The sequence below is a fragment of the Ictidomys tridecemlineatus genome, chromosome 10, assembly GCF_052094955.1.
Source record: "Ictidomys tridecemlineatus isolate mIctTri1 chromosome 10, mIctTri1.hap1, whole genome shotgun sequence".
NCBI classification, from domain to species: Eukaryota; Metazoa; Chordata; class Mammalia; order Rodentia; family Sciuridae; genus Ictidomys; species Ictidomys tridecemlineatus.
The window spans coordinates 77,587,390-77,614,214 of record NC_135486.1 but is presented as its reverse complement, the minus strand read 5'-3'; the positions used below and the strand labels follow the sequence as shown (position 1 = coordinate 77,614,214).

The window sequence follows — 26,825 nt, the reverse complement described above, 5'->3', positions numbered from 1 at the left end:
TAATTTTCTCTACACAAGGAAATAATGGCTAATTTTGCCTTTAGATATAATGGTGCAAAGTGGGGAGCAGTTTGAATGAACTCCTCCTACATATTGATCTGTCGATAAATGTGTGATAAAAAATAGTGGGTTTGGTGGGAGTTAGGGGCAAAGAAAAGGAACAAAGAGTTTCAAAGCCCCAAACCATGATTTTATGTGTGTCTCAGTGGGAAATCCCAGGGTCATGAGGCATCCACTCATTGTCACCAGACAGCACTTTCCTCATCTGCCCATAAGGCAGCTGGAAAAGAGAGTTAAAAAGGCACATTGTAGCCTTAGAAAAGGGAACACATGATGAAGCCAAGCAGGAAGTAACTCTGCATAAGACTTATTTCATAAATAGATTGGTTTTTGTCTGGTGGTACAAGGGCCAGAAGTTAGTCAAATGTGTATTCATAGTTAGTTAAACATGTAATTGTTTTCAAATAAAACAGCAAAGTTAGGCTATACTAATGGATTACAATGTCAAAAAAGGATTCTTTTTTTTTTTTTTAAAGAGAGTGTGAGAGAGGAGAGAGAGAGAGAGAGAGAGAGAGAGAGAGAGAGAATTTTTAATATTTATTTTTTTTAGTTCTCGGCGGACGCAACATCTTTGTTGGTATGTGGTGCTGAGGATCGAACCCGGGCCGCATGCATGCCAGGCGAGCACGCTACCGCTTGAGCCACATCCCCAGCCCAAAAAAAAGAGATTCTTATCAAGAAATTTGTCAGAAAAATTGTGGGAGCCAGGCCCAGTGGCACATCCCAGTGGTTTGGGAGGCTGAGCGAGGAGGATCGCAAGTTCAAAGCCAGCCTCAGTAAGACACTGTCTCAAAATTTAAAAGGGCTGGGGATGTGGCTCAGTGGTTAAGCACTTCTGGGTTCAATTCCCAGTACTCCCACCTTCACCCCCAAATTTATGGGGTTTATCATTTTGAAATTTTGGTTAAAACAAGTTTCAAACATAACATGAGGAAGTACAGTATCTTCATTTAATGAAAATGCATTCTTTTTAGTTTATAAAGGACTCTTTCATACATTATATCTAATCCTCTTTGTGGTAGATATGATGATGTCTGTTCTACAAATAAGAAATTGATGCTCAAGCCTGGCCAAAATCAAACATCTGGTCAATGGCACAAAAGGCAATTGAACATGGCAAAGTTTTCTAGGACCAGCATTCATTTTACTACATCATAAATTATTATTACCACTGATAATGTTGCCAGAAGTTATTACCTGATGAGCTTGTGTAATACCCAGTAGGTCTCCCCACAGAGCAGATAACCAGTGTGCCTGGCATTGAAAATGCAGTGATAATGCTCTGAAGTCTACTTTTTCTTATTTGTGATTAACATGCCCATTTAGTAGAGTAGTTCTAAGGTGTTTGTAATCCTTCTCCATAGGTAGGTGAATTTTTGTTTGTAGATTAGTCTTTGACCTTAACCATTTACAAACATCTGCTGAGTCTCATTGGTATAGCACAAGCAATATTGGGCAACTGCCTTTTTAAGGCATGCTGGGTTATCTTGAAATTAGAATTTGCTGGATTCTGCAATTGTCAGAAATTCCCTGGGTTTGGGATTCTAATATTCTTGGCATCCTCTAAAGATGTTTTCTGATAATAGTTGATACAGGGGATTTAACAAGTTTAGGGGTTGTAGCTCAGTGGTAGAGCCCTCATCTGGCATGTGCAAGACTCTGGTCTGTTTTCAGCACCACAAAAAAAAAAAAAAGAAAGAAAGAAAGAAAACTTTCAGTATTACTGGACAACAAAAACCTTGTTAAATTTCCCAAGAATATATTGATTAGACCCTCATCTTCAGAAATAAAATGGAAGTGTTTTCTTCAGTGAGACTACATTAGTTTGCAAGATCTTTTTGAAAACCTTCTTTTCTTCTGTTTCTCTTACTTGATGTCACCTAAATGTCAGCATGTAGCTGTACTTTCAGCTGGCATCACCATCCCCTGCACCAGCTGCACAGGCTTTTGCTGTTGTGGTGACTAGTTGGTGCCCTAGAGTTACCCAAGTTCTGTTTGGGTAAACACTCCAATTTACTGATCACCTTTGTAGGTTCATTTATGGGCGGATTTCACAATTGGACTCATCCACAGGTTTTCCTACTCTTAAAAACAGCCTAAACAAACAAAAAATTTCTTATGCTTTCATTAAATCTGCAGACAGGCAGCTGTTCTTCCTGTTTCTCATTTCTTCTCCACACACACACTTTAAGGGGGATGGGGAGTAGTGCCTAAAATAAGTTTGATATTTGCATGTTAAAACAAACAGTCACATTCAATGCAAATATTTTTAGTATAAAAAAAGCATCAGAGAAACCACCAATCAGCACATTTTACCACTTGCTATGTTGCAGATAAAGTTTATACACTGTAAACAAGGTAAAATTACTCAAGCCCAGTGTCACAATCAACATTATAAAGATAAAGCATTCTAGCTGCCCAGTTTTGGGATGTGCTATTAAAGAATGTAAACAAATGCCTGCCTCATTTGGCTTTTTACAATATTGAGGCTTTCCTGAATTGTTTCCAGTAAAGCTTAAATTATTTTATTTTTAAAAGACAAATAACTAAAGCAAATTGTTGGTTTTAAGAACTAGCCACTTGTTGGCTCCTTAGTTTCTAGAAGCACGTTAGAAGCCTCTACACGTTTAGAACTTTGTTCTAATGCATACTTCACTGTTAGAAAAAATCTTCCTCGCGTGTCATCATTTGATTGAGTTCTTTCTATGTGTGCCCTTTTTTCTTCCAGGATTACTAATATCAGGGTGATGGTTGCAGGACAGTTTATTTCATCCTTCAAGTTCACTGCCAGGGAAAAACTGGCAACTGTTGTAAGCACTGACTTGTCTAAGACCAAACACATCTTACCTCTTATTCCATGGAATGACAGACTGTTAGAAATCAAGGATTTCAGATCACAAGATAGATGAGCAAGCCAAGATAGGAGATTAAGGAACTCATTCAGCTGTGGCACCTGGTGGCAGACCAGGACTAGTGTTTAGGAAGTGAAGTGATTTTTCTCCTGGTTTCCTTATTATTCCTGGAGGCAATTCTCCAAAATAACTGCTAAGTACTATAGAATAGTTTATGTCTTCAGAATCTTTTGTGCCTCCCTGCTTTTTTCCTCTAATTACCATCAGCTTTATTCTGACCTTTTTCATAGTTCACTACAGTAACCTGATTAAGATCTAATTATTAAGGTTCTCAACCTGGGCTGCACATTAAACATGCCTAGGCCTAAGCTAAACCCTAAGCCAATAGACTGAATGAAAATCTTTGGGAGTGGGATTCAGGCAATGGTATTTTAACTTCCTCCAAAGATTCCAATGTGCAGTCAGCACTGAGCACCACTGCTCAGAGCCACTCCACACACTGCTTAGGGCAGAGCTCGTTACCCTCTGCTCAGAAACCTCAGCAGCTTTCATTTCCACTTAGTTGAGTACTAGAATGCCTAATTCCTACTCTCATCCTAGGCCAGTGCTTCTCAAAATGTCAGCATGGACCAGCAGCATTAGTTAGCATCATTTGGAAATTTGTCTGAAACGCATATTCAGGCTCTACACTACTGAATTGGAAACTGAGGAAGAGCCACAACAGGCAGTACAGGTGATTCTGCTGCAGTCTGAAGTTTCAGAATCATCAGAGAAGTCAATGAGATTATTTTGGCTGTACTTCCCATGTGCACCTACATAGCTCCTGGGCATGGACATGGCCCACTTGTTCAGCTTCTTTAATGCTACAACTTACTGCTCCCCTACATCACAGAATTTGATCACCTTTGTTTTTTATTATTTCCTGTTGTTACAAACGAGTGTTAGAACACTTGATTCTTCAAGAACAATAAATACATTTTCTTTCTTTATGGTTAGTTCCCAGAAATGAATGCAATGATAATGAGACGGTTCAGTTTGCCAGGAGATGTGGACAGAGCTCGACAGTACGTATTACAGGTAAGATTATGTTTACAAGAAAAAAGGCAGCAGCATATACAATGTGGCACAGCCCTGCACCAAACAAATTATGTAACACTAATGAAAAGTTACATTTCAGATACAAGACCAAGTTTAAGTTTTGATTTAATAGAAACTGGGAAGGAAACACTTGTTGTTCAGTATTTTCATCTTTCTTCTATAATACTACTCGAATATTTTAATTGGTCACAAGTTCAGTGTGCACATTAAGTTTTTACAAGTTGCCCAAGTAATTCTACTGTGCAGTCATGGTTGAACCCTGATGGTTGAAAACTACTCTTCCCCACACCTGTCACACTGCTATGCTCCAAGGTATCCAGACTGGCTTCCAACCTAGTCCAAACCCTCATCCCTACAGCTAGACTACAGTAGTCCACTCACAAATGGCCCATGCTATCTAGTTGTTGGAGGGGTAACTAAAGAAATACTCATTTAAAAAAATTTTAATCGGGCCGAGGCTGTGGCTCAGGGATAGCACACTTGCCTAGCATGTATGAGGCACTGGATTCGATTCTCAGCACCATGTAAAATAAATAAAGGACTATCAACAACTAAAAAAAAAAAAAAAAATTTTTTTTTAATTTTAAAAATAAGTTTTAATCAACACAGGCAAACTTTAGACTTATGTTTTCTTTTAAAGAAAGAAACATTTAACTGTTCAGGGGCTAGAGGCTTGTTTCAAATATACTGCCATGTATCTTCGGCATTATTCTGTAGAAACCAGATCTTTTGCATATTTTCAATTTGGGTGACTGTCTTTTGAGAATGAGCTTTTGCACATTCAATCATTTGGAGGCCACAGATCTAGTAAATGAGGTAGAGTAAGCATAACAATTACTAAAAAAAGTGGCCTGAAGTTCAGATTCTTAAATGTTCAAAAGCAGAAAACCCTTCCAAAAAGGATATATTTCTTTTTAACTAATGCATAATAATGTTATGTTCTACAATTTGCAAAGAGGGTGGTTTGGCAGTTATTTAAAAACTCAGTATAAGAGGGATCTATAACTGATAAAGAAACCTGAGAGAGGTTCTGGCTTCAGAAATAATTATAGTCACCCCCCTATGTCCCTGGGACACTAGATACAAGACACCCTGCCCCAACCTCAGATATGCAAAAGCCCCTTATTTTAAAAAAAGAAAAAAAGGCAGCTTTCAGATATAACTTACACATTCTTTCAGATACTTACTTAAATCATCTCTAGATGTAAATGATATGTGTATAGTTTTTATACTACAGAGACTGGGTCTCACTGATTTGCTTATTAAAGCACCTTACTTTTGCTGAGGCTGGCTTTGAACTCACAATCCTCCTGCCTCAACCTCCCAAGCTGCTGGGGTTACATGCGTATACCACCATGCCCCACTTGCTGTGCCTTTTTATACAGAAGCCTGCTTTTTCTTGCTGAAGCATTCCTAGCCAGAAATGCACTTAGACAAAACTCCACAGGAATGTTCTCTAAGCAAATTGCCCAAAGGCCTCAATTATAGTTCCCTCTACACTCAGAGAGCTTTTAGACCCATTCCTTCATTAAATATGAATAGACAACTCAGAATTACTGAGGAGTTGATTGAATCTTGCTAAGCCAGAAAGACCAAGATGAATAGAAATAAAGACTCAGGAAAAATATAAATAGGATGACCCAAAAAGTACTTCATTTATAAAACAAAAAAAAAAGCAAAAAATATTTTTAAAATGAGTTAGAACAAGCTCTAAGAAATTTAAAATGATTTTGGAAAACTCCAAAGAAGGGGTGCAAAGTAATACTAAAGAAATCTAACAGTTATAGGAAAAATAAACATTTCACACCTACCTAGACTCAGTTAATTCATCTGTTAAATCTTAAGGCAAACTAAAGTAATCACACATAAGGATTCAAAAGTTGACTTCCCATTCACACTTTTCTGGGTAGGTCATTTGCATCTGGCAAGACTTCTGTACAAAAAGGCACAGCAAATTGAAATATGTCATATTTTGAGCAACTGGTAGAGAAAATCAGGCCTTTCAATCATGATGTTAGGAATACTTAAGTGGAAAAGGGATCGTTAACTAAGAAGACGGAAATTAAATAGTCATGACTTAATTTCACAGTAAATATTTTTGCATCATAGAAATAGTATTTTAATTGTGTCCGCTTTTAGAAAGCACCAACAGTAAAAAGACTACAGAATAGAATGTAAACCTCTGTCTGAAGTGCAATGATATAGTTAAGAGGAGAAGACAGGAACACTGGTATCCTCAAAGGTAACCAACAGAAGTAAACACAGCAATATAATGACCAAATTAAGAGACATTGTATGTGTGGGCCAAATGTCTGTCTTTGTTAACAGAAAGGCAACAAAATTGGTAACCAAGAAATGAGAATACTGACAGATTGATGTCTCACTCTGGAGGGTACCTGAATTCTCACTTGAATATATATTCCTTGCTTCATCCCAAAGGCATCTCTCGATATACCTCCATTCTCCTCATTTTTTAAAAAATTATTTCTTACTGGGGATTTAACCACTGAGCCACATCCCTAGCCATTTATTATATTTTCTTTAGAGACAAGGTCTCACCGGGTTGGCGAGATTTGCTAAATTGCTAAGGCTGGCTTTAAAGTTGCAATCCTCCTGCCTCAGCCCCCTAAAGCTACTGGGATTACAGGCTTTGTGCCACCATGCCCATCTCTCCTTAAATTTTTTTTCATTTAAAATTCTGTGTAGGTATCACATAGGTAAGACTTTTAAAAAACCTCTAATAATTAAGTAAAAAAATAGGAAGAAATAAATGGCTACTTGATATTAATGAGCCAGACACTTTGCTAATAGACTAAAAATGTGCTCCAGTCTGAGAAAAAAATCTAAAAGAAGTAAGCAGGGGAAGCTAGAATTATGAGTTGGAAAGAAAACATATGAGAAATTTAATTTGGTTATTAACTATGACTGATCCTTGGTTCATTTGACCTCAGAAGTATGCTTTAATTCATCATAGCAGAAACCTAAGACCTGATCCAGTCAATGACATCTGTTATCTTTTTGTTTTGTTCTGTATCTGTAGAGTGATGGTGTGCAACAAACAACCTACCTCGCCCAGCGATACTGCCATGAAGCAGTAAGAGAGATCAGTAAACTTCGACCATCCCCAGAAAGAGATGCCCTCATTCAACTTTCAGAAATTGTACTTACAAGAGATAAATGACAACTCTTTCTGTTCTATCTGGCAGCTATTTTACCAGACTGTGCCTAAAGAATTTTGTGGAATATACTTTGTTTGCTTCATATGCAAATAACCAAAAATCATTTTAAAATAATTCTGATCTTATTGATGGGTATTTTTTTTTTATTGGCAAAGTTTTCCAGAAATCTTTTTAAATGTAATTAATTTAACTGCCTGAATCTGTCATAGAGTCCTTTAAATTCTAACTGAGGTATCTTGATGATTATTCGTGGTATTGTTTACACTGTTAATATCCACATGTGAAGCCATTACACAAATAAATAATCAATGTTAAAATTCAAACGGTTTGTCCTATTTCACCATAGGAGTAGAGGTCAGAAATTTGTGAAGTCAGGTCTGAAATCCACATTATTTATATTTTAACAGTATCCAAAATTTCATATAGGAGAATGGTTTATTATAAAAGACTGTACATAAAATTTAGACAACAGGTTATATACAAATTAAGAGAACATTCCACTTGAAAAAAGAAAAGTAGAAGGTAGCTAGTTGGTCGTTGATGATACTTTGAAATTAACAAAGGCAAAATGCATATGAAACAGTCACATTGAATTGGTAGTAATAATGGTCTTTAATTTTCAGAAATAAAATGTTTTGCACTAGTCTCACCATTCACTATGCTGATAAATCTGTAACGCCCAGTACATAACTGTAATTTGAACTTCAAATAAATCCTCAATACACAGAAACCCACACTGAGTGCTCTACTTTAATATTCTAAGCAATACAGAATTATACACAAGATAAGAAAACATCCTTCTAACTTTCCCTTAAATTAAGAGGAGACACACAAAGTGCATGTGTTGCATTTCAATACAAATCTGTTGGTTAAGTATATCTCTGTTCACTGATTAATACATGACCCATCTTCTTTCCCAATTATTTTAAAATCTTATGTTTCTTTCTAGTGCCAGGTAATGGATTAAATAGTGCCTATTCACAAATTAATCGCATACACTTTTACAATATGTAAAAGATATTTATAATTTCCTTTCATTGAACCAGTGTACTAGAATAGTCCACTGTAAAACTGAAGGACTAATATGGCAATCTTTAAGACTTTTACCTATAGAAGGATGTGCACGCTTTGACACATTTTCTTAGATTCAAAAGTTACTTTAAAAAAGTAATTCAGTAGATTGACTTGTAAATAATTACCTCAGATTTTAAATCTGCAAACATCCGTCACATTACCATTGGGACAGACTGAGATAAGGCTAAAAATTTTTTTCCAAGTTAATATGTTGAGAAAATAGAACCATAATTCTGCAATAAATTGGTTTTGTATTTTTTTTAAAAGCAAACCAGTGAAGGAAAGGACAAAAACCTTTGGTTCACTTATGTATTTATGAATGGAAAAAAATTTATAATGCAAATTCACTCATTAAAAAACTTAGGTACAAATTACAACATTACAGATAACCCCTTTTGTTTTGTTTCACATATAGACCTTAGAGACCCACCTAGAATGAGTATACTAGGTAGGTAAGTAATACACAAATTGGAAGCATCTTGGAATTTTTAAGTACATTTCAATACATAAATTTTATGCATGCTTTACACTTTTTAAAAATGAGAATCTAAACAAAAAGTATGACCAGCACCAGCATTTAAGTTTTCTGATTTTAATATTAGTTTGACATAGTATTATTAGTAACCATGCTGCACTGAAACATGTAATGGTACAATCTGAATCATCATTTGTTAAATATACCCCAATTCCCCAGAATATTTAAGCTGGTCATAAAATTAACAATGTGTAAGTAAGTACATAAGCATAATCAATTATAGACAGCCTCTTGTATAAACTGTTGTTTAGCAATACAAAAACTGCCTCAAAGATTTATGCTTACAGGTAGACATTCAAATATACCAATAAAACAGCATGTCCTGAAAATATGGGCACATTTTTAAAACATTAAGACAATTCTGTTAACCATAAGAGTCCCACAGTATGACTGAATAATAAGAACCTACTTTAAAAGAAAAAAAAAAAGGAAAAAGAAATAATTAATCAGCATAGTGCATGATTGATTCAACATAGTTCCCAGGAAAGAGACCAGTCACTCGATTGCAGACTCCTTCATACCAGCCATCATCATTCTTCTTTATAACATAAATGATTGCACCCTCCATAAATGACAGCTCATCATCCTTGTCTTTTGTATAATCATATATTGCAACAACTATGGAGAAAACAGATGCAATACTACATAAGTATACTGCACCCAACATTTAGCTTGAATTTTGATGCCAATTAAGTCTATAATGTAGCAAACAAACTATTTTTATAAAGATTTTAAATTGTGATATGTATCATTATAGATAGGTCAATGGTTAGTTACCCAAGTGCCTATATCAATGACTTCATCTTGAAGCCAAACTGACGATCTGATTAGATTAAAGAAGACAACAGGTTCTACCATCTCTATTACTCAGGAGGCTGAGCAGAAGGATCAAAAAAGTTGGAGGTCAGCCTCAGCAACTTGGTAAGACTGTCTCAAAAACTAAAAAAAAAAAAAAAAAAAAGCTGGGTCCATGGTGCACGCCTGAAATCACAGCCACTCAGGAGGCTGAGGCAGGAAGATCACAAGTTCAAAGCCAGGCTCAGCAGAAGCAGAGCGCTAAGCAACTCAAGGAGACCCTGTCTCTAAAAACTAAATTTAAAAAAAGTGGGGCGGGGCTTGGAATGTGGTTCAATGGTCGAGTGCCCCAGAGTTCAATCCCTGGTACACCACATAAATAAATAAACAAAGGAATGGGAATGTAGATCAAGTGGTAAAGCACCTCTGCATTAAGGCCCAGTGCTGGAGCCCCGCCCCCCCCCCAAAAAAAGGAAGAAAAATCTCTGAATTTTAGGATTAAGTATTTTAATTCACCCATTCAAGTATCTATCAAGTGCCTACACCACATGCAAAGATCCATTTTCAAAATAATTACTGGATAAAGCTGCAAAGCCACTCAGTAAACTAGGTAACAAACCAAGTTTTCTAAATTTAAAAATACTACATTATTATTGTCATTTATTGTTATTGAGAGGTTAAATCTCATCCTAGGATCCACAGTAAGTTACAGGACTATACCTATACGTTTTTATTAATTGGAGCATTCTAATAATGCATTATACCTACACTTACCTTAAAGATAAGAAGGACTATTTTATTTTTCTTTTTTTCTTGGTACCAGGGATTGAACCCTGTGCTTAACCAATAAGTCACATCCCTAGCCCTTTTTTAAAATATTTTATTTTGAGACAGGGTCTCACTTGCTGAGCCTGGCTTTGAACTTGTGATCTATTGGCCTCAGCCTCCAGAGACACTGGAATTACAGGCATGCACTAGAAGGACTATTAAGGTGGCAAATGTAGTTTTTGAATAAATAAATAAATAAAACTTGTTTCAAAAAAATCTTACAATTTTGTGGTATCCGAAATTCAGTTTAAAACATTCTCTTCCACTCCCAACTATTCAAGTTCAAAAAAAATTTATTTTTGCAAACAGTGTTATACAAATGAATAGCAAACAAAAAATATTAGTTTTCCATACTACTGGTTTATGAATTTAAATATTACCTTCAGTCTACCTTTATTCTAAAATTATACATAATCTTCTAATATGAATAATATCTGATATGTATTTTTTTCATTGACTTACCTCATTTTTATTTGCTGTCATTTTTTTTCTTGAAGTAAGCATTTTTCATAGATATTTAAAATACTCTGGAATTCATTTTCCCCTAAGAAAGACTGCATCTCCCTATAATTATTCTGAATTAGTAACTTTTATGGAAGAGATCTGAAGTACTGTTCCATAGCCATCATTTGCTATGTTAAAATAGGCATTTTTAACTTTGCAAAACATTGTATTAAGTAGACTCAATAAGTTCATTTCTCTCCTTTTAATTCTGTAACAGAATCACAGCATTGTGATTTTGAGTTTAATGGCATACAAGTTTCAAAAATTTTAAAACAAAAATTTTAAAACAAAAATTTTACTTCACTGTGTTCTTAGATCCACTGAGGCAAAAAGATGATAAAGGTACTAAACCAAATTATATTTCTGTTTCCTAGGTGCCCTTTTTAAATAAAACCTAGTGCCACCCAGCCCTCCTCCCCAGTGCATACTCCCTCATATAATTTCTTTTCCTGCTAAAATATTTAACCATTAACAATTTGATTAGCCAGGTACAGTGGCCCAGGAGGCTGAGGCAGGAGGATTTTAAGTTCAAAGCCAGCCTCAACAACCTAGCAAGGCCCTAAGCAACTCTGTAGGACCCTGTCTTTAAATAAAATATTTAAAAAAGGGCTGAAGATGTGGCTCAGTGGTTAAATGCCCCTACAATCCCTGATGCCAAAAAACCAATTTGATGTCCATTCTGCTCTAGAATCTAATCCATATTAAAGGCCAAATTCTTCTCTGCATATGTACTATAGGGTTCTTTGGAACTCAAAGGTCTATTAGTCTAACATACACAATATATACATGTACATTGGTACATTTAATGAATAAAGGTACATGGGTACATTTTAGGCTGAAGTTAATAAGAATAGGGTTTTTGGGAAAGTTATAAAATTAACTGTTTTTCAAAATTTCAGGATTCCTTCATTTTTGTAATTACAAAGGTAACATGATGGGTTTAAGTATAACCCTACTAAATCTCAACTTTTGATTTAGACCAGGGGTCCACAAACATTTGCCTATGGACAAATTCAAGCTACTCCTCCCGCCCCCCCTAAATAAAGTTTTATCACAACAAAGGCAGATCGACTCACGTATTGTCTATGCCTGCTTTTGTGCTGCCAAAAGGCTGAGTTTTAAGAATAGCACATTAAAATATTTACTATTTGGCCTTGCTTTAAGAAAAAAAAAGTAACCCCTGGCTTAAGACTCATTATTTCAATGGGTGAAGAAATTCTTTAATCCTGCTCTAATATCAAATATATTAATCAATATATTATCCCAAATTTGTCAGTTTATGTAAATATAACAGTCCCATATACATAAAGTTAAATTTACTTACCAAAGTAAGAAAATATGACTAAAAACATCATCCAAACCTAAAGTTTAAAAACTTATCTCTATTTGAAGGAAATGGACCTCCAAATACAAAGAACATTGAAGATTTCCTTAAAATATGTAAACTATTTATTGTTTAAATATACTAAAAAAAATATTTTGCTTTTGCCATAGGTTTTAAACACTGGCAAGCAAGAATGTCACTGGTCTCAGAGCTACCTAAAGTTATTTGCTTTAAATCAGTTAATAAAGTAAATGGAAGGCAATATATTTCAAAGACAACCAAAATTGATCAACTAAATTATAAGCATTTTTAAAACTCTGAAAAAACAAACTCTAGAAACCTGACTTTTTTCTTTCCCATCCACATTTCTTTAATAAATAATCACAATGAATATCAGGCACAGTAGGTTAATCTGGACTTTAGAAGTTCATGAAAACAATCCTAGTGATTTATCTTCTACACGAAATCACATAAAGGAATCTTAAGTTAGGCTTTTTCTCATGATAGTGCCAATAAATTTTTAAATATTCAGATGTGAAATCTATTTTAATTAAGAGCTTGTAAAACTTTTTAAATTTTTACCAATTATATATGATTTTAGTTAGTCAATTAGCTCCTTTTTGTGCCTTATTTGTTTTATCTATAAAATGTAGACAGGCTAGTTCATCTGCAGATGAAAGCATGTTTTTTGTAACTTTTTATTTATTTTTTTAATGTGGTGCTAAGGATTGAACCCAGTGCCTCACTCGTGCTAGGCAAGTGCTCTACCACTGAGCCACAACCCCAACCCCTTGAAAGCATATTTTAATTTAAAATATGAAGAATGAACCCTCATTTTATTTTGGGAAATAACACAAAGTAAAGGCAGTAAGGTTTAAGTAAATCATCTTGGTGAGTAATGCAGTTCAAATTGAGAAACACTGGGCAAGGTGGTACCCAAAAAAAAAAAATTTCTAAAATTAAAAAAGTTCTAAAATTCTGTAATTAGGTTATTGTCCTGTGCACCAATTCCACATTGATAGTACCATACCTTTCTCAATATAATTCTTGGGGGCCCAGGCAGGATCCCCATCTGCATATGGATCATTATACTGAACTACTGCAGCTTCTTCATCTTCATAGTCCACTGGAGGAGGTGGGGGCGGGGGTGGAGAGTCATCAAACATGGGAATGTCATCTGGTGGAGGTGGTGGAGGTGGAGTTGGACTATCAGCAACTAAAAAGATTCAGATAATTAATTTGAAGAAAGTAGTCTAAATGAAATTTATAAATTAACAATTAAAGAAAGCTTATTCATTCATATATAGCATGCACTATAGTAACATGCAATGATTAGAAATAAAAGCTTGGTATGTTAAGTTTATGCTACTCTTAAGAATAATTTTGCAATATTAAAATGAGCTATAAGGGTATCAAAAAGTACTGCAAATTAATGAATGCAAGAGGTTGTTAGATCACAATGTCACTTTTTATAAAGATTATAGGATAAAGAAGTTCCCTTATTCCAAGGCTTAGGTCAACACCAATGTTGCTCTAAAATTAAGCTTATTCCTCTGTAATTTAGATTACAATAAAATGCTGATAACATTATAACAGTGGCTTAATAATAACTTTTTATTGTGCTCATTCATGCCCCTGATTTGGATTTTCAATAGCATCAGTGCCCTAGAAGTTAAATCTCAAGTGGGCATATTTTTATTTATTTGCATATTTTACTTCCTTCAAGGGGGAGAAACGCAAAAGTTGGTAGTTTCAGGTCTGCTCTGTTTCTAGGTTTTCCACTATTTAAATTTTAATATAAAAAGCTAAATTAAAAATAATTCAACAAGTAGATAATCACATTCTTTTAAAAACTGTTTATATTCATTATCAATTTCTAATGTAGAAAGGAAGCTAACATTTTCCATTATTGCTAATAAAACATAAGCATGAGATGAGGGAAAGATCAGATCCTAAAGATCTAATTTTCTAAGAATACAACCACAATTAAGACTTAAACATAAAGTGTTGAGGGAAAATGTAATAAAAGAAAACAAGGAACTAATATCAAACAAAACAATAAAAATGACTCATACCTCAAATTCTATATGGCCTTGGTGTGTGTGTGTGTGTGTGTGTGTGTGTGTGTGTGTGTGTGTGTGTTTTCCACTTCACTGTTAAGATGTTAACAGTGAAGTGGAAGTGGAAAGTGTCAAATTAGAACTGTATTCACTGAACCAATATGATACCAAGTAACAAATGCTTCCAATATTAAGGAATTCAAACCTGGAACACAACTAATGATTAAATTTCTGACCAATAAATTTCCATAAGAGTTCAAAAGAAAAATTAAAATAATTTTATGAAATCTAATACAGGTTTTAAAGTTTACCTGATTTGTAATAAATGTGATGGAAGTATAACCAAAAGGTCCATATTTGAAACATTTGCAGATAATAGTTCTACTTGCATCCTCATTTCAACTGTGATTTCTATTTTATCCTCTTAGAGGATGAAAAGGGCTTTAAAAAAATAACTTGTGGGTGGTGATACTTACTCTAATATCTATCAAAAGGGTCTACAATTAATTTTTCCACCACATGAATAGATCCATTTTCTTTGCCCATTCCTCCTCCATAAAGCTTTCTAATACTGAGAAGAGGAAAATAGGTATGAACCCATCCTGACATCAAATAGCCATAGTTCATATCCTTAATTTGGCTTAATGTGCAAATTACATATGCCTGCCTAACTCTCTTAATAGCCACCTCTCTTGATTCATACGCAACTTACTAACATAATGTTTTTACTCAAAAGTCAAACTGCTCTAAATATATATTGACTTATCTTCAAATTATGGCAGAAGTCTGGTGGATTTAATTCTCTGAATTATGCTAAATTTGCACCATGCTTTATACTAAATATGCAAAAAGGCTTTCTGATGTTAATCATAAAGAGATATAAACATAATGCTGACTTAGAAGCTCATGTCTTAAACCAATACTTATCGCTACATGCATTCATTACCACCCACTTTTGAGTCCCAAAGAAACTAGGTATCTAAGAAAACAGGAAATCTATATTTCGTAAAACATCTCAAGTGCTGATACACAGTTTATTCTTACATTTTTAAACTTGATTTTATAGAAAAAAGATACCAAATGAAATTTGGGAATCTATAACACAAGAATAACTCACTGAGTCAAGTTCATGTCTGGTAAAAAAAGAACTAAAAAAGTAGTATAATGGCCTCTTAAGCAGATCATGCATACTTAATATAACGCACATTAATGCTAAATTTCTATTTTTAAAAATTACTAAAGAGTGAGTCGATGATCTCTGGACCCAAAAAACTGATATTCACTATGGCTATTTACCACCTATTAATTCTTAGCAATATGGCAGCTCAAAAAGATGAACTGGTTTAGTTTGTAAATTCCTGCAGGCTGTTTTTAAACTGCTGTAGCATTAAAGACCAGTAGTTTGCTATTCACTTACTTTTAGAAGTTGTCAAACTTTTAAGAGTTTTCAACAGAATAATAAAGACAGTTTACACACACTCAGAAATTTTAACATTTTAGGCTATAATATTTTATAATAAACCCAGTAGATTATATATTTCTTGAAGGAAGAGACTTTGTCTTAAACGATTTGTATTCTTCCCAGAGCCTATGGAACACTGAATAATTCAACAAATATTTCACTGGTGGAGGGGAGGAAATAGGGAAGGAAAATAGACTGAGCAAATGTTGAAATGGAATTTGCCACAATATATTCTCCTGAACGATGGGCTAGTCATTTGTTTAAACCATTTTGAAACACATTTTCATAGTGACAGTCCCAAAAGAAGTAAATTAGAAGTAGATCACTTTCCATCTTATTTTCAACAGCTTTTTGGCAAAATGTAATTCAATAGTAGTGGTTATTTTTCATTTTCCCATAGAACATTCACTGTGATCATGTAGTTAGGATTATATATCTTCTACAAATTCAAAAATAATCAGGCAGTAATATAAACTAGTGTGTCCTGATTGAAGCTATATATTAAAAACAACAAAAATCATTAAACATGATCTTCATTCAGTGATGACCTAAAAAATTGGCAGATTTACATATTCAGAAATAATCCTCATGGGCCCACATGTAGTCCAAATGGAAAGCAGGCTCTATAATCATTATCACTCACCTTTAAATGAATAGCAGGAATATAATTTACTTTTTCCTGAAGATTCATTTTTAACAATGAACTAATATATATATATATATATATATATATATATATATATATATATATATATTGTTTAAAATCATTCTATGTACAAAGATGTTAGGCCAAACTTTCTGTAAAATATTTTTGTAATTAGACCAGGTGTGGTGGCACACCTGTATTCCAGAAGCCTGAGAGGGTGAGGTAGGAAGACCTCAAGTTCAAAGCCAGCCTCAGTAACTTCGTAAAGTGGCCCTAAGCAAATCAGTGAGACCCTACCTCAAAATAATTTAAAAGGGCTGGGATGTGGCTCAGTTGGTAAGTGCCCTTTGGTTCAATCCCTGGCACCAAAAAAAAAAAAAAAAAGTAATTAAAAAGGAAAATAATTTGTCCCAATTTCATAGTAGATGTAATCTCACAGTACATCATGATAAATCTGTTAGAATACAAAATGTTTTCTAATTTCAATAACTATTAGAAGTTTCTGTACAATTTGTATTTTTGTGTAATTACTCTTTCCTTAAGAATAGGCAAAGATTAGATCTCGTGTTTTAGATCATATAAAAACTTAAGTAAATTGCAGTTTTGAAACTTATATGGGTCAGTAATCATGCACAAGAGAAGAAACTGAAGACCGTGCTCTTCAGTTTCGATCATATCTGCACCTATTTCAAGATAAGATTAGCTTCTCAATAAAAGGAAAATGATGACTCATCAGCCATGCATGCTATAAGAGACAGCCTCTATTCTTTGATAGCTCAGTTTTTTCCAAACTTACTGTTTTCCTGCACCCTGGCCACGAAGCCTGTGAGAGGTATCTGTGGAGTCAATTGAGGCATAGGGGGAGGAGGTGGAGCAATAGAAACTGGTAGCAACAACACAGTATGGGGAAGTAAAACAGATAAAGGAAAGAAAAGGAAACAAACAAAAAGCAGAAGTCAGTTACAAGGACCACAAACGTAAGTATGCAAAGAACAGTTTGCAAATGAAACAAAACAAAACAAAAGCAAAACAAAAACCTGCAGAACCTTCTTCAAGTTCATGTCCCAAAAATAAACCTAAAGAAGCCATGTTGTGCTTAGCCAATTGGTTAAATGTACAAAAGAACAAACATACCTAATTCAGTTCTAACGTTATAGAGTTTGGGGAAATTTTTAATTTACCATTACATTCACTTTAATGCAATGAAGTTTTCAAAGTCTAAGGAGAGACTTCTAAAATAGATAATGATTACCTACGAAAGTTTCCAGAATATTGCTTTTCCTATAACTCTATAAAACAGGGCTATTTAACATTAAGATAATGTTGTAAATTAGAAGTCAAATAAATAAAATGAATGTATTCTGTAATAGCTGTTGACTGCATAGATAAATATATTAATTTAGATTTTAGTTTTTACTATACATCTAAATATACACACAGGTCTCCAGGAAAAACTCTTGTTTGGAAAACAAGGTTATTTTTTTTTAAGTTGGCAATTTTATTTTTTAAAGATAGGATTACTAAATTTACTAAGGAAATAGTCTTCCATATACCATATTGATTCAGAGTTTCAGGAAACAAGGTATCTCAAAAGGGTAACCTTTTTATCAATGTTCTGAAGAAGGAAACCTCATCTCCAGTAAGTTAAAATGTACAACTATTTATATTAAATAAATTTTTCACAAATCATTGGCTAGCTTGAAACATACTCAAACTTCTTTCAGAGAAAGGACATAATTTATGGGAAATTGATACCAACTGCTCATGTGGACAGCAAATGTATGAAAAACTCTAATAACATAAATTAGGAAAAAACATTCAAATTTTTACTATTTTGTCTCATTTTAATAAGAAAGTAACTTCCAAAGATGATTCAGAAAAATTCAATAAGACTAGATGGCAAAATTCAATTTATTGGTGGTTACCAATAAATGACAATAAATTGACAAGAAGAACAATTTATTGGTTTCTCAAGATAATTTCATTAAAAGGTTGTTTCAATTAATCTAATAATATAAATTTTGTTGGTAAGTATAAAAATTTGAAAGAGGTTCAGGGTTCAAAGAAGCAACAACTTAACAAAGCAATATATTTACAGTAATATTCATTGTATAGCCCAAAATAACATTCAATTCACTAAGAAAGTGGTCCTCTTTCATTCTGATACTCTGTGTATAAAAGGCTGTTAAATAAATAAAAGGTTAGAGGTTTTAAATTAAAAAAATAAATAAAAAAGCTTCCACAATCCTGAATGATTTTTAGAAACAACCCTTAGTGTCTAGCCATGCTGGTTAGTATGTAAAGGAAAAAGAAAAGCTATGCTGTGAAGATACTTGTCATTAGCACCACATTTAGACAAAAAGAAAAATATGCACATCAAAACACTAAAAACATTTACATACTACTAAAACACCAACAGTAACTCATATTGAAGGATAATCAGACAAAACATGATATATTTAAAATTTCAGGTCAAATTTGCTTGCTAATATTCAAAAGAAGACAATTACTAATGAAAGTGTCTTATTCGAAAATAATTTTCAAATATTACTAAAATAAAACTATACAAACATGTTATAAGGTAAAACACCTATTTGCAGAGTAACTTAAATGTCTAGGAGGGAAAAAGGAAAATTATAAAGATGGGATCTAAAAAGGCAGAACATGAAAATTAAAGTTCATGAAACAAGTGAATTATGAATTTGTGGAATATTCAGACACTATCTTTTAATAACAAAAGAAAAAAAGGGAAAATGTGAGGTAAAATTCTGATTGGTAGTTCAATATTTGGGGCAGCTTGAATAAAAATTTTAGTCTGGAAAAAGACTATATAAGTTTGAAATTATCTTAGAATTTCAACATTTCTGCCAAAATTCTTTTCAATTTCTAGGAGTTTATGTTACATAATAATTAATCTTCATCTCTAAAATTTAAACAAAAAAAGGGTAAGAAAATTTTTCCTAGCTCCACTTTAAAATACATATTTAGGACATGCATTATAAATAAAAAGTACTTAAACCATGCTTCTATGTAAATATGGAGCATTCAACATTTTTTAAGTAAAATAATATAGTATGCTGGTCTAGAAAGTAGCTACAAAATCTACAGTCTATGCTTCGTAACCACAACTTTGAGCCAATAACAAACACTGGGCAAACAGCTCATCTGAGACTTTGCTTTGCATTTTTACTATTTTTCCTTTTTGAATTAAGTATCTAAATATGGAAAGTGAAATGAATGACTACCCTAAGCTACTCAAACTTTCTAACATCATATCCTAAAACCATTTCCTAATCTTATCAGCTTTAAATATTGTCTGTGATTAGTATTAAGATGTGCAATTCAAAGGCAAACAAAAGGCAATCAAAAGAAAACCCTTCCTTCCCACAGTTAGAATTATTCAAAGATGGAGTAGTTAAGAAGAAATCACAAATGTTTTATAACTTCAGTATAAGTTAATAGCCTTAAAAGTGATAGCCAGCAATTTAATTTTATTCTTTAAAAGGAAAATTTCTCACAATGTGTCTTTAATTTTACTATTCTGAACTACTGCAAGCATGCTAATAAAAATTAATTCATTTATTTCAATGATATTTTTGTTCTCCAGTTCTATTTACACTGTAGTGATAAAAACAGAATATTGAAGCACTCAATTTTAGTACAGACTCGATACTTAAGTCTGAATTTTGGAGGAGAAAGTGACAAGTAATTACTTTTAAAATGGTATGATTCAAGGACTAAAGCAAAAGTAAACATGAAATAGCATGGTTTCTCAATTGTTGTCTATCACTGGCAAAGCATAAGTTGCAAATAATTTCCTTCAAAAGGAGCTCCACTGTTGCTGAATGCCTGCAAAGCACAAGCTTACTTGAATTTTGAGAATAAAGTGGACCTCCATTAACATGAGGCTGAGCAGAAAATTGAGCAGTCACAGAGGGAGTCCGTCTGTATCCACCAGAAGATGTCGAAGAAGTGGTAGAGTTGTGTCGAGAAATCTGCCTGGTCATTGTGCCATACTGGGAACCAGGAGCTGAGCCCGGGGCTGCTGAAAAGCATTAGTCAAAGGCAACCAACAAAGAAACTTGAGCATTATGATCACCTCAGATGTCAGAACAAAGAGGGGGGAATTCTCAATAAGAAATACTTATTTCTTTGTAAAGCCCAAAGCACAAAATAAAGGGAAAAGTAAAGATAAAAATCAAATAACTACTCTGAAGTTAAGAACAAGTAAAAACAGTTCCTGTGTAGAAAGCTACAAAAGTAAAAAATGCAATATTCTAAACCTTCCAAATAAGGTGCATTTTAGAATACAGTTGGCTCTCTGTATGTATGAGTTCCATATCTCTGGATGCAATCAACCTCAGATGGAAGATATTCAGAAAAAAAATGCATCCATAATGACCATGTAAAAACATTTTTTCTTGCCATTATTCCCTAGACAATACAGTGTAAGTATTCATAGCACTAACACTGCATTAGATCTAATAAGTAATCTAGAGATGATTTAAAGTATACTAAGAATGTGTGAAAGTTATATGCAAATACAATGCGATCTTATATAAGGAACTTGGGCATTGAGGATTCTGGTATCTTTGGGAGTTCCTGAACCCATGGAAATAAAGGCCAACTTGATATAACTTTTATATACAAACTGTCTCTCCATAAAATTAATAGCAAAAGATACTATGAGGTAGAAAGCATCATCTTTAGATGTGAATGTATTCATATCTGATTTACAAACTTCTTCCTTTTCATTGCCAAAATTTTCAAAATTTTGATTAACAATATATAAGAATCTATTAGTCAGGTCTAAGTTAAATGATAAAATTTAAACTGCTAAGCATAACTTCTACATTTACTACTATTTTCATTTGAATTATTATTGTTCTAGCAGATAATATTACCAATACATACTCTCATTTTTGAGAGAAGTACAATTTTTAGTTTTAAAACACATATAAAATCAGATTTGTATGCCAAGCACAGTACTATACACCTGTAATCCCAGCAGCTCTAGAGACTGAGACAGAAGGATTACAAATTCAAGGTCAGCCTCAGCAAGTTACTGAAACCCTAAGTAACTTAGTGAGACCTGTCTCTAAATAAAAAATTAAACAATTAAATTTTTTATGTGGCTCAGCGGTAGAGTACTCGCCTAGCAAATAGGAGGCCCTGGGATTGATCCTCAGCACCATATAAAAAATAAAATAAAGGTATGTGTCCAATTACAACTAAAAAATAATTATTTTCTAAAAAATTAAAGAAAGGGCTAAGGATGTGGATCTGTGGCAAAGCACCCTTGGGGTTCAATCCCCAGTATTCAGAGGAGGAAAAAACAAATCAGATATTTTATGGAAGATTAACATACTTATCACAGCCTTTCTATATTTAGGAGACTTTTCCTTCTGCGCTATGCCCAAAGCAAACCTGCAATTTTAACTACACTTTTCAAGGTCAACTTCAGGAAAAATATTATCCTCCTTGCCCTACCCAAATGCTCAATGAACCATGACAGAGTAATTAAAAAGTATCTTAGATTATCTTGATTCAGTACTCTAATTTAATCTCTTTTAGAGATCCTACAAAGTAGTAGAAATACACAGGAGAGGTTGTTTATTTCATAAGAGCTGATATTTTTGCAACTCTCAAGCCATAGGTGGTCATTAATTATCTGAATCATCCACGTATACATTTTCTAAATAGAAACACATTTTTAAAATAATAATCTATTTAGGAAGCCTTTGTGAATGAGTAATATTGAACAGACAGGTGGTTCCATTACTAAAGTAAACTTTTAGTAATTTCTACATAAATCTCTGTAAAATGATTTCTATGTTCGACTTGTATAAAAAAATATAAAATATCTAATCTATTTTTCTTGGTAAGTCAAAACTGAAAAACAATTATTGAGCAGTTTCAACTGTCTATTTTAGAATTTATTTAATATTTTACTGTGAAATAAATCATTATGTCAAAGGGTATGACTGATATATATATATATATATATACACACACACATGTTTATGTTACATATTAATTGTATATAAAGCATACATATGTGTATAGATGAATTTTTTTAAAAAATAAGGCAAACACCTGGCTAAAGAAATAGAATATTAACAAAATCACTAAAGCTTTCTGTGTGCCCCTCTCCTGGATTCCCAACCCCACAAGGCATGTGTTAAACATTCCCTTTCTTTTCTATGTAGTTTCATATATGTATATATAATCTTAAGCAATAAACATAAAAGAGTTTTTACAAATTTATAATTTTTTTTTGCAATGGAATGAATCTATACATATAACTGAAATACTCTTACCTCTGAATACTATTTTTCATCCATGTAGGTAAGCATACCAATGTGTCTGTCATTCATTTCTGTTACTCTATTTGTATGTGAATACACTATTTATTGATTCTGTTATTAAACATTTGGTTGCCATAATAAAATAAAGGTATGTATCCATACAACTTGTGCCATTACTATTACCACTACTACAAAAATTCCTAAATATGATTCCTGAATTTCCCTAGGACAACTGTTCTCAAACTTCAACAATAATCAGAATTTCACTTTAAGAGCTTGTTATACAGATTGCTGGATCCCACCTTCAGAGTTTTTGACTAAATATGAAATGGAATGAGATCTAAGAACTTACATTTCTAACTAGTTTCTGGATATAGATAATTGGTGTCTAATTCTGCTCAAAGACAGTGGTTTTCGATTTCTGGTCTCAGGGTTGCCCTAAAAAACTAGTCAAAAAGCTTTTATTGATATGAGTTATAAGTATAGATAATTACTGTATTAGAAATTTTTCTGATAAATTTTTGAAACACATGAACAGCCTAAGCAATTTAGCAAGACCCTACTTCAAAATCAAATGTAAAAAGGGCTGGGGAGGGGGCTCAGTGGTAAAGCACCCCTGGGTTCAATCTTTAGTACTCAAAAAAAAAAAATAGAAAATGAATCTAAAATATTGTTAAATTTGTTATTCCATAATGATGAATTTAAAAAATAATTCTATCTAATATGACTAACTTATTTTATTTTATTCTATCATGTAGCAGTGACTTTATTATACTTTATGTAGCCCCTGGAAAAGTCCACTGTATACTTCCAATAGAATATTAATGAAAAAGACAAAACAATGAATATGGTAATAACCTCAAAAACTCTTAACAAAGGATCATGGCAACTCTCAGGGGTCACTTAACCATATTTTGGGAAATAATGCTCCAGTGTAAATATCTAGAAATGAAATTGATAAATCAAGGGTAGCAACATGTCCAACTTTACCAGGTTTAACAAAAAATTATTTTATAAAGTAAGTATATATCAACTAAAATACCCACCAGCAATGTACATTTCAACTATGACATATCCTTACCAACATTAATACGAGTGGACTTGTACATTTTTTACCTATCCAGTGGTTATAATATAGTGTCTCAATGTGGTTTTATTTTCCCTGATTAATAATTAGGTTGAAGGTATTTTATTTTTACACAGAATTCCTGTCAACAATTTCTTTTATCAAGCTCTTTTCTTCTTGCCTACTTTCTTCCTTTTTCCTTTTATATATGTGCAAATGTTTTGAAAAGATGTTGCCACACAGCTATATTTTACCTAAACTGAAACTTATGTCTCATTATTTGAAATACTTCATTATCCATTTCTACCCAGATTACTACTAAAGTGTATTTCTATGCTGAACAGTTTTTATACAGAGGATACGTGTGCAACTATTTATATGTTCAATCTAATCCCTCCCCAACTTGGAACAATTAAGTGCATTTTATTGAGAAGACCATTTCATGGCATTCTTAGCTATCATATAAACAAGGTTATACCAGAGTTTTTCAAACTGTAGTCCACAGAAAATCATCAGAGCATCACACATCAAAACATTTTCCTTTCAATTTTCTTCCTCCTATCACTACCTTCACCCCAATCCTTTGGTATATATACCAAACCAATCTTCACTCTTGGGGAGAGGGAATTCTATTGTGGACTTTTAGAAATTTCTTTTTAACGATCGTTGTTATAATTCTACAAAAATCTATAAATGACAAATAAACAACAAATTAAATTGGTTATAAACCACACACAGAAATGTCTAATATTAGAAAAAGGTTACTATATATTTGTTTACTATGTAAATTCAGAGGCTTTTTCCTGAAGAAATTAGTGTAAATTAGATTTCATACTTTAGCCTTTGTATTAACAACTATAATCTATTAACTATAATAGCTACCAGTCTATTAGCTAAAAAGGAGTTTATTATGAATTTTACAAAGTAAGTTCAATGGCTCCAGTGGTTATGCAATCTCACCTATCACAGTGCTCACTGGGAGAACTGGTGGCAGAGGTGGTGCTGGTGGAACTCCAGAAGGAGGAGGGACAGAAATGTTTTCTAATAAAATAGTTTATAATTCAGGTCAGAGTGCAAGAAAAGAGAACTAAACATTCTATAGCAGAAAAACACAATGTATTGGAAAGAAAAAAGAGACACTTATACATAAGTTTGCTCAAATAAGTCTTTTACTATGTAAAAAGGCTACTGAATTTATAACTGTATTAACTGTAAAACATGCCTGTTAAAAGTACCTGTTGCTCCTTCAAAAGTATATTTGAGAAGCTAAGATTTTTCCCCAAAATATTTCTCATTATCATATTTACTTTTAAAATGTACACTTTAACACTATCAAAAGTCTCCATTTCATTTTCTAAAATTCAGGAGGCTGATTTAATGTTTCCCAAGGATATCTTAAATTTGTGTATTTTCTAAAAAGGAAAAGAACTTTTCCTATTTTAACCTCACTTTATATTCACTGCATTTCACAGAAATATATAGTGAAAGTTATAATAGAACAAGCATCAGAGTTAAAATACACAAGGCAACATAAAATCTCTTGGAAACAAGTGACCTTTATATACTGATCCTTTGGCTGAAATATCATACAATATTGATTTGCTCTTGAAATAATATCATTCTTGACTACTGACAAAGATAAGATAAAGCAAAATGGTCAAAAAGTTACTTAATGAAGCTATTTAATACATAAGAAATAGCTGGTAAAATCCTAATGACTTTGTGGAAATGAATCTAAAAGCCAGGTGTGGTGGCGCATGCCTGTAATCCCAGAAACTCAGGAGGCTGAGGTAGGAAAACCACAAGTGAGAGGCAAGCATCAGCAATTTAGCAAGACCCTACTTCAAAATCAAAAGTAAAAAGGGCTGGGGAGGGGGCTCAATGGTAAAGCACCCCTGGGTTCAATCCCTAGTACTCAAAAAGAAAAAAAAAAAATAGGACAAGAAAATGAATCTAAAATATTGTTAAATTTGTTATTCCATAATCATGAATGCAAGAAATAATTCTCTCTAATATTACTAATTTATTTTAACCTTTCATAATAAAATTCAGAAATATTACCACATATTAAAGTAATAAATGACATACCTGGTCCAATAGTGGGTGGTGAAGGTGTAGGCACAGCAATGGGAATGCCAATACTACTGCTTCCACTATTTTCTCGACTTCCACTTCCTCCACTACTTCCACTGCAAACAAGAAAAAAAAGCCTGAAAGCAGCAATTCTACAGATTAAAAATAAGAACCCCCACTCCCCTGCCAAAACACAACAACAACAACAAAGGTTAACCAACAGTGGCTGTGCATGCCTGCAGTACCAGCTACTCAGAAGGCCAAAGCAGGAGTATCACCTTGAGAACAGGAATTCAAATCCAGCATGGGCAACACAGTGAGAGACATTTAAAAAAAAAAAAAAGTAATTATCAACCCACTAAAAGCTTCTTTTATGACTGTGTGTGTAAACTTTAAAACTGTTTATTATAAAACTTCACTCTTACACTTGAAGTGAGTGGCTCTTGTGTTTCACTCTAGTTCTCAACATCTGAAACCAATGCAGTAACACACTACCTGGAACCTTCTCTGTTGAGAAAGGTATGGTCAATAAAAATCTCACAGTACAGGGAGTTGACAAGTGTATTTAAAACATGCAGTTAGCAATGCGGAAAAGAACCACACTATCATGGAATTCATAGTGAAGCATAAAGAAACATATTTTTCAAACAGTGTAATATAGGGTTAGGAATGTGGCTTAGTGGAAGGGCATTTTCCTAACATGCATGAGGCCTGGGATTCAGATCCCTAGCACTGAGGAAGGAAAAAATAATAATAATAATTATGGACACTAACAAAGAGAATATATAAGATACTAGCAAACAAAATAAGAGTAATTAATCATGGTCTGAAATTTATATTAAAAACTCTATTCATCTCCTAAAGAATTAGTTGCTTCTATAGCAGGAGAAGTCTAAAAGAATATCTAAGATTTTTGTGTTCACTTTTTTTTTTTTTTTTTTTTTTTTTTTTGGTTCCAGGG

The 26,825-nt window shown here is 33.2% G+C and overlaps 2 protein-coding genes across 18 annotated transcripts in view; one reads left to right on the top strand and one right to left on the bottom strand.

Moving 5' to 3' along the window:
* The window catches only part of Pdss1 (decaprenyl diphosphate synthase subunit 1), a 34,755-nt gene extending 27,243 nt beyond the window's left edge, over window positions 1-7,512 (top strand). For all 3 annotated transcript variants that reach the window (XM_078023279.1, XM_078023278.1, XM_021722993.3), the window contains 2 exons: window positions 3,909-3,989; window positions 7,051-7,512. In XM_078023279.1, the coding sequence (XP_077879405.1) occupies window positions 3,909-3,989; window positions 7,051-7,191 (222 nt within the window). In that variant the 3' untranslated portion in view covers window positions 7,192-7,512. The remainder of the gene's footprint in view (window positions 1-3,908; window positions 3,990-7,050) is intronic.
* Window positions 7,513-7,782: 270 nt separating this feature from the next.
* The window catches only part of Abi1 (abl interactor 1), a 103,139-nt gene continuing 84,096 nt past the window's right edge, over window positions 7,783-26,825 (bottom strand). For 2 of the 15 annotated variants that reach the window (XM_021722987.3, XM_021722985.3), the window contains 6 exons: window positions 25,880-25,980; window positions 24,752-24,832; window positions 20,286-20,462; window positions 17,214-17,300; window positions 13,280-13,465; window positions 7,783-9,416 (listed from right to left, as the gene is read on the bottom strand). In XM_021722987.3, coding sequence (XP_021578662.1) covers window positions 9,241-9,416; window positions 13,280-13,465; window positions 17,214-17,300; window positions 20,286-20,462; window positions 24,752-24,832; window positions 25,880-25,980 — 808 coding nt within the window. In that variant the 3' untranslated portion in view covers window positions 7,783-9,240. The remainder of the gene's footprint in view (window positions 9,417-13,279; window positions 13,466-17,213; window positions 17,301-20,285; window positions 20,463-24,751; window positions 24,833-25,879; window positions 25,981-26,825) is intronic. The other 13 variants (XM_005320250.3, XM_005320252.5, XM_005320249.5 and 10 more) reach the window with 8 other exon arrangements.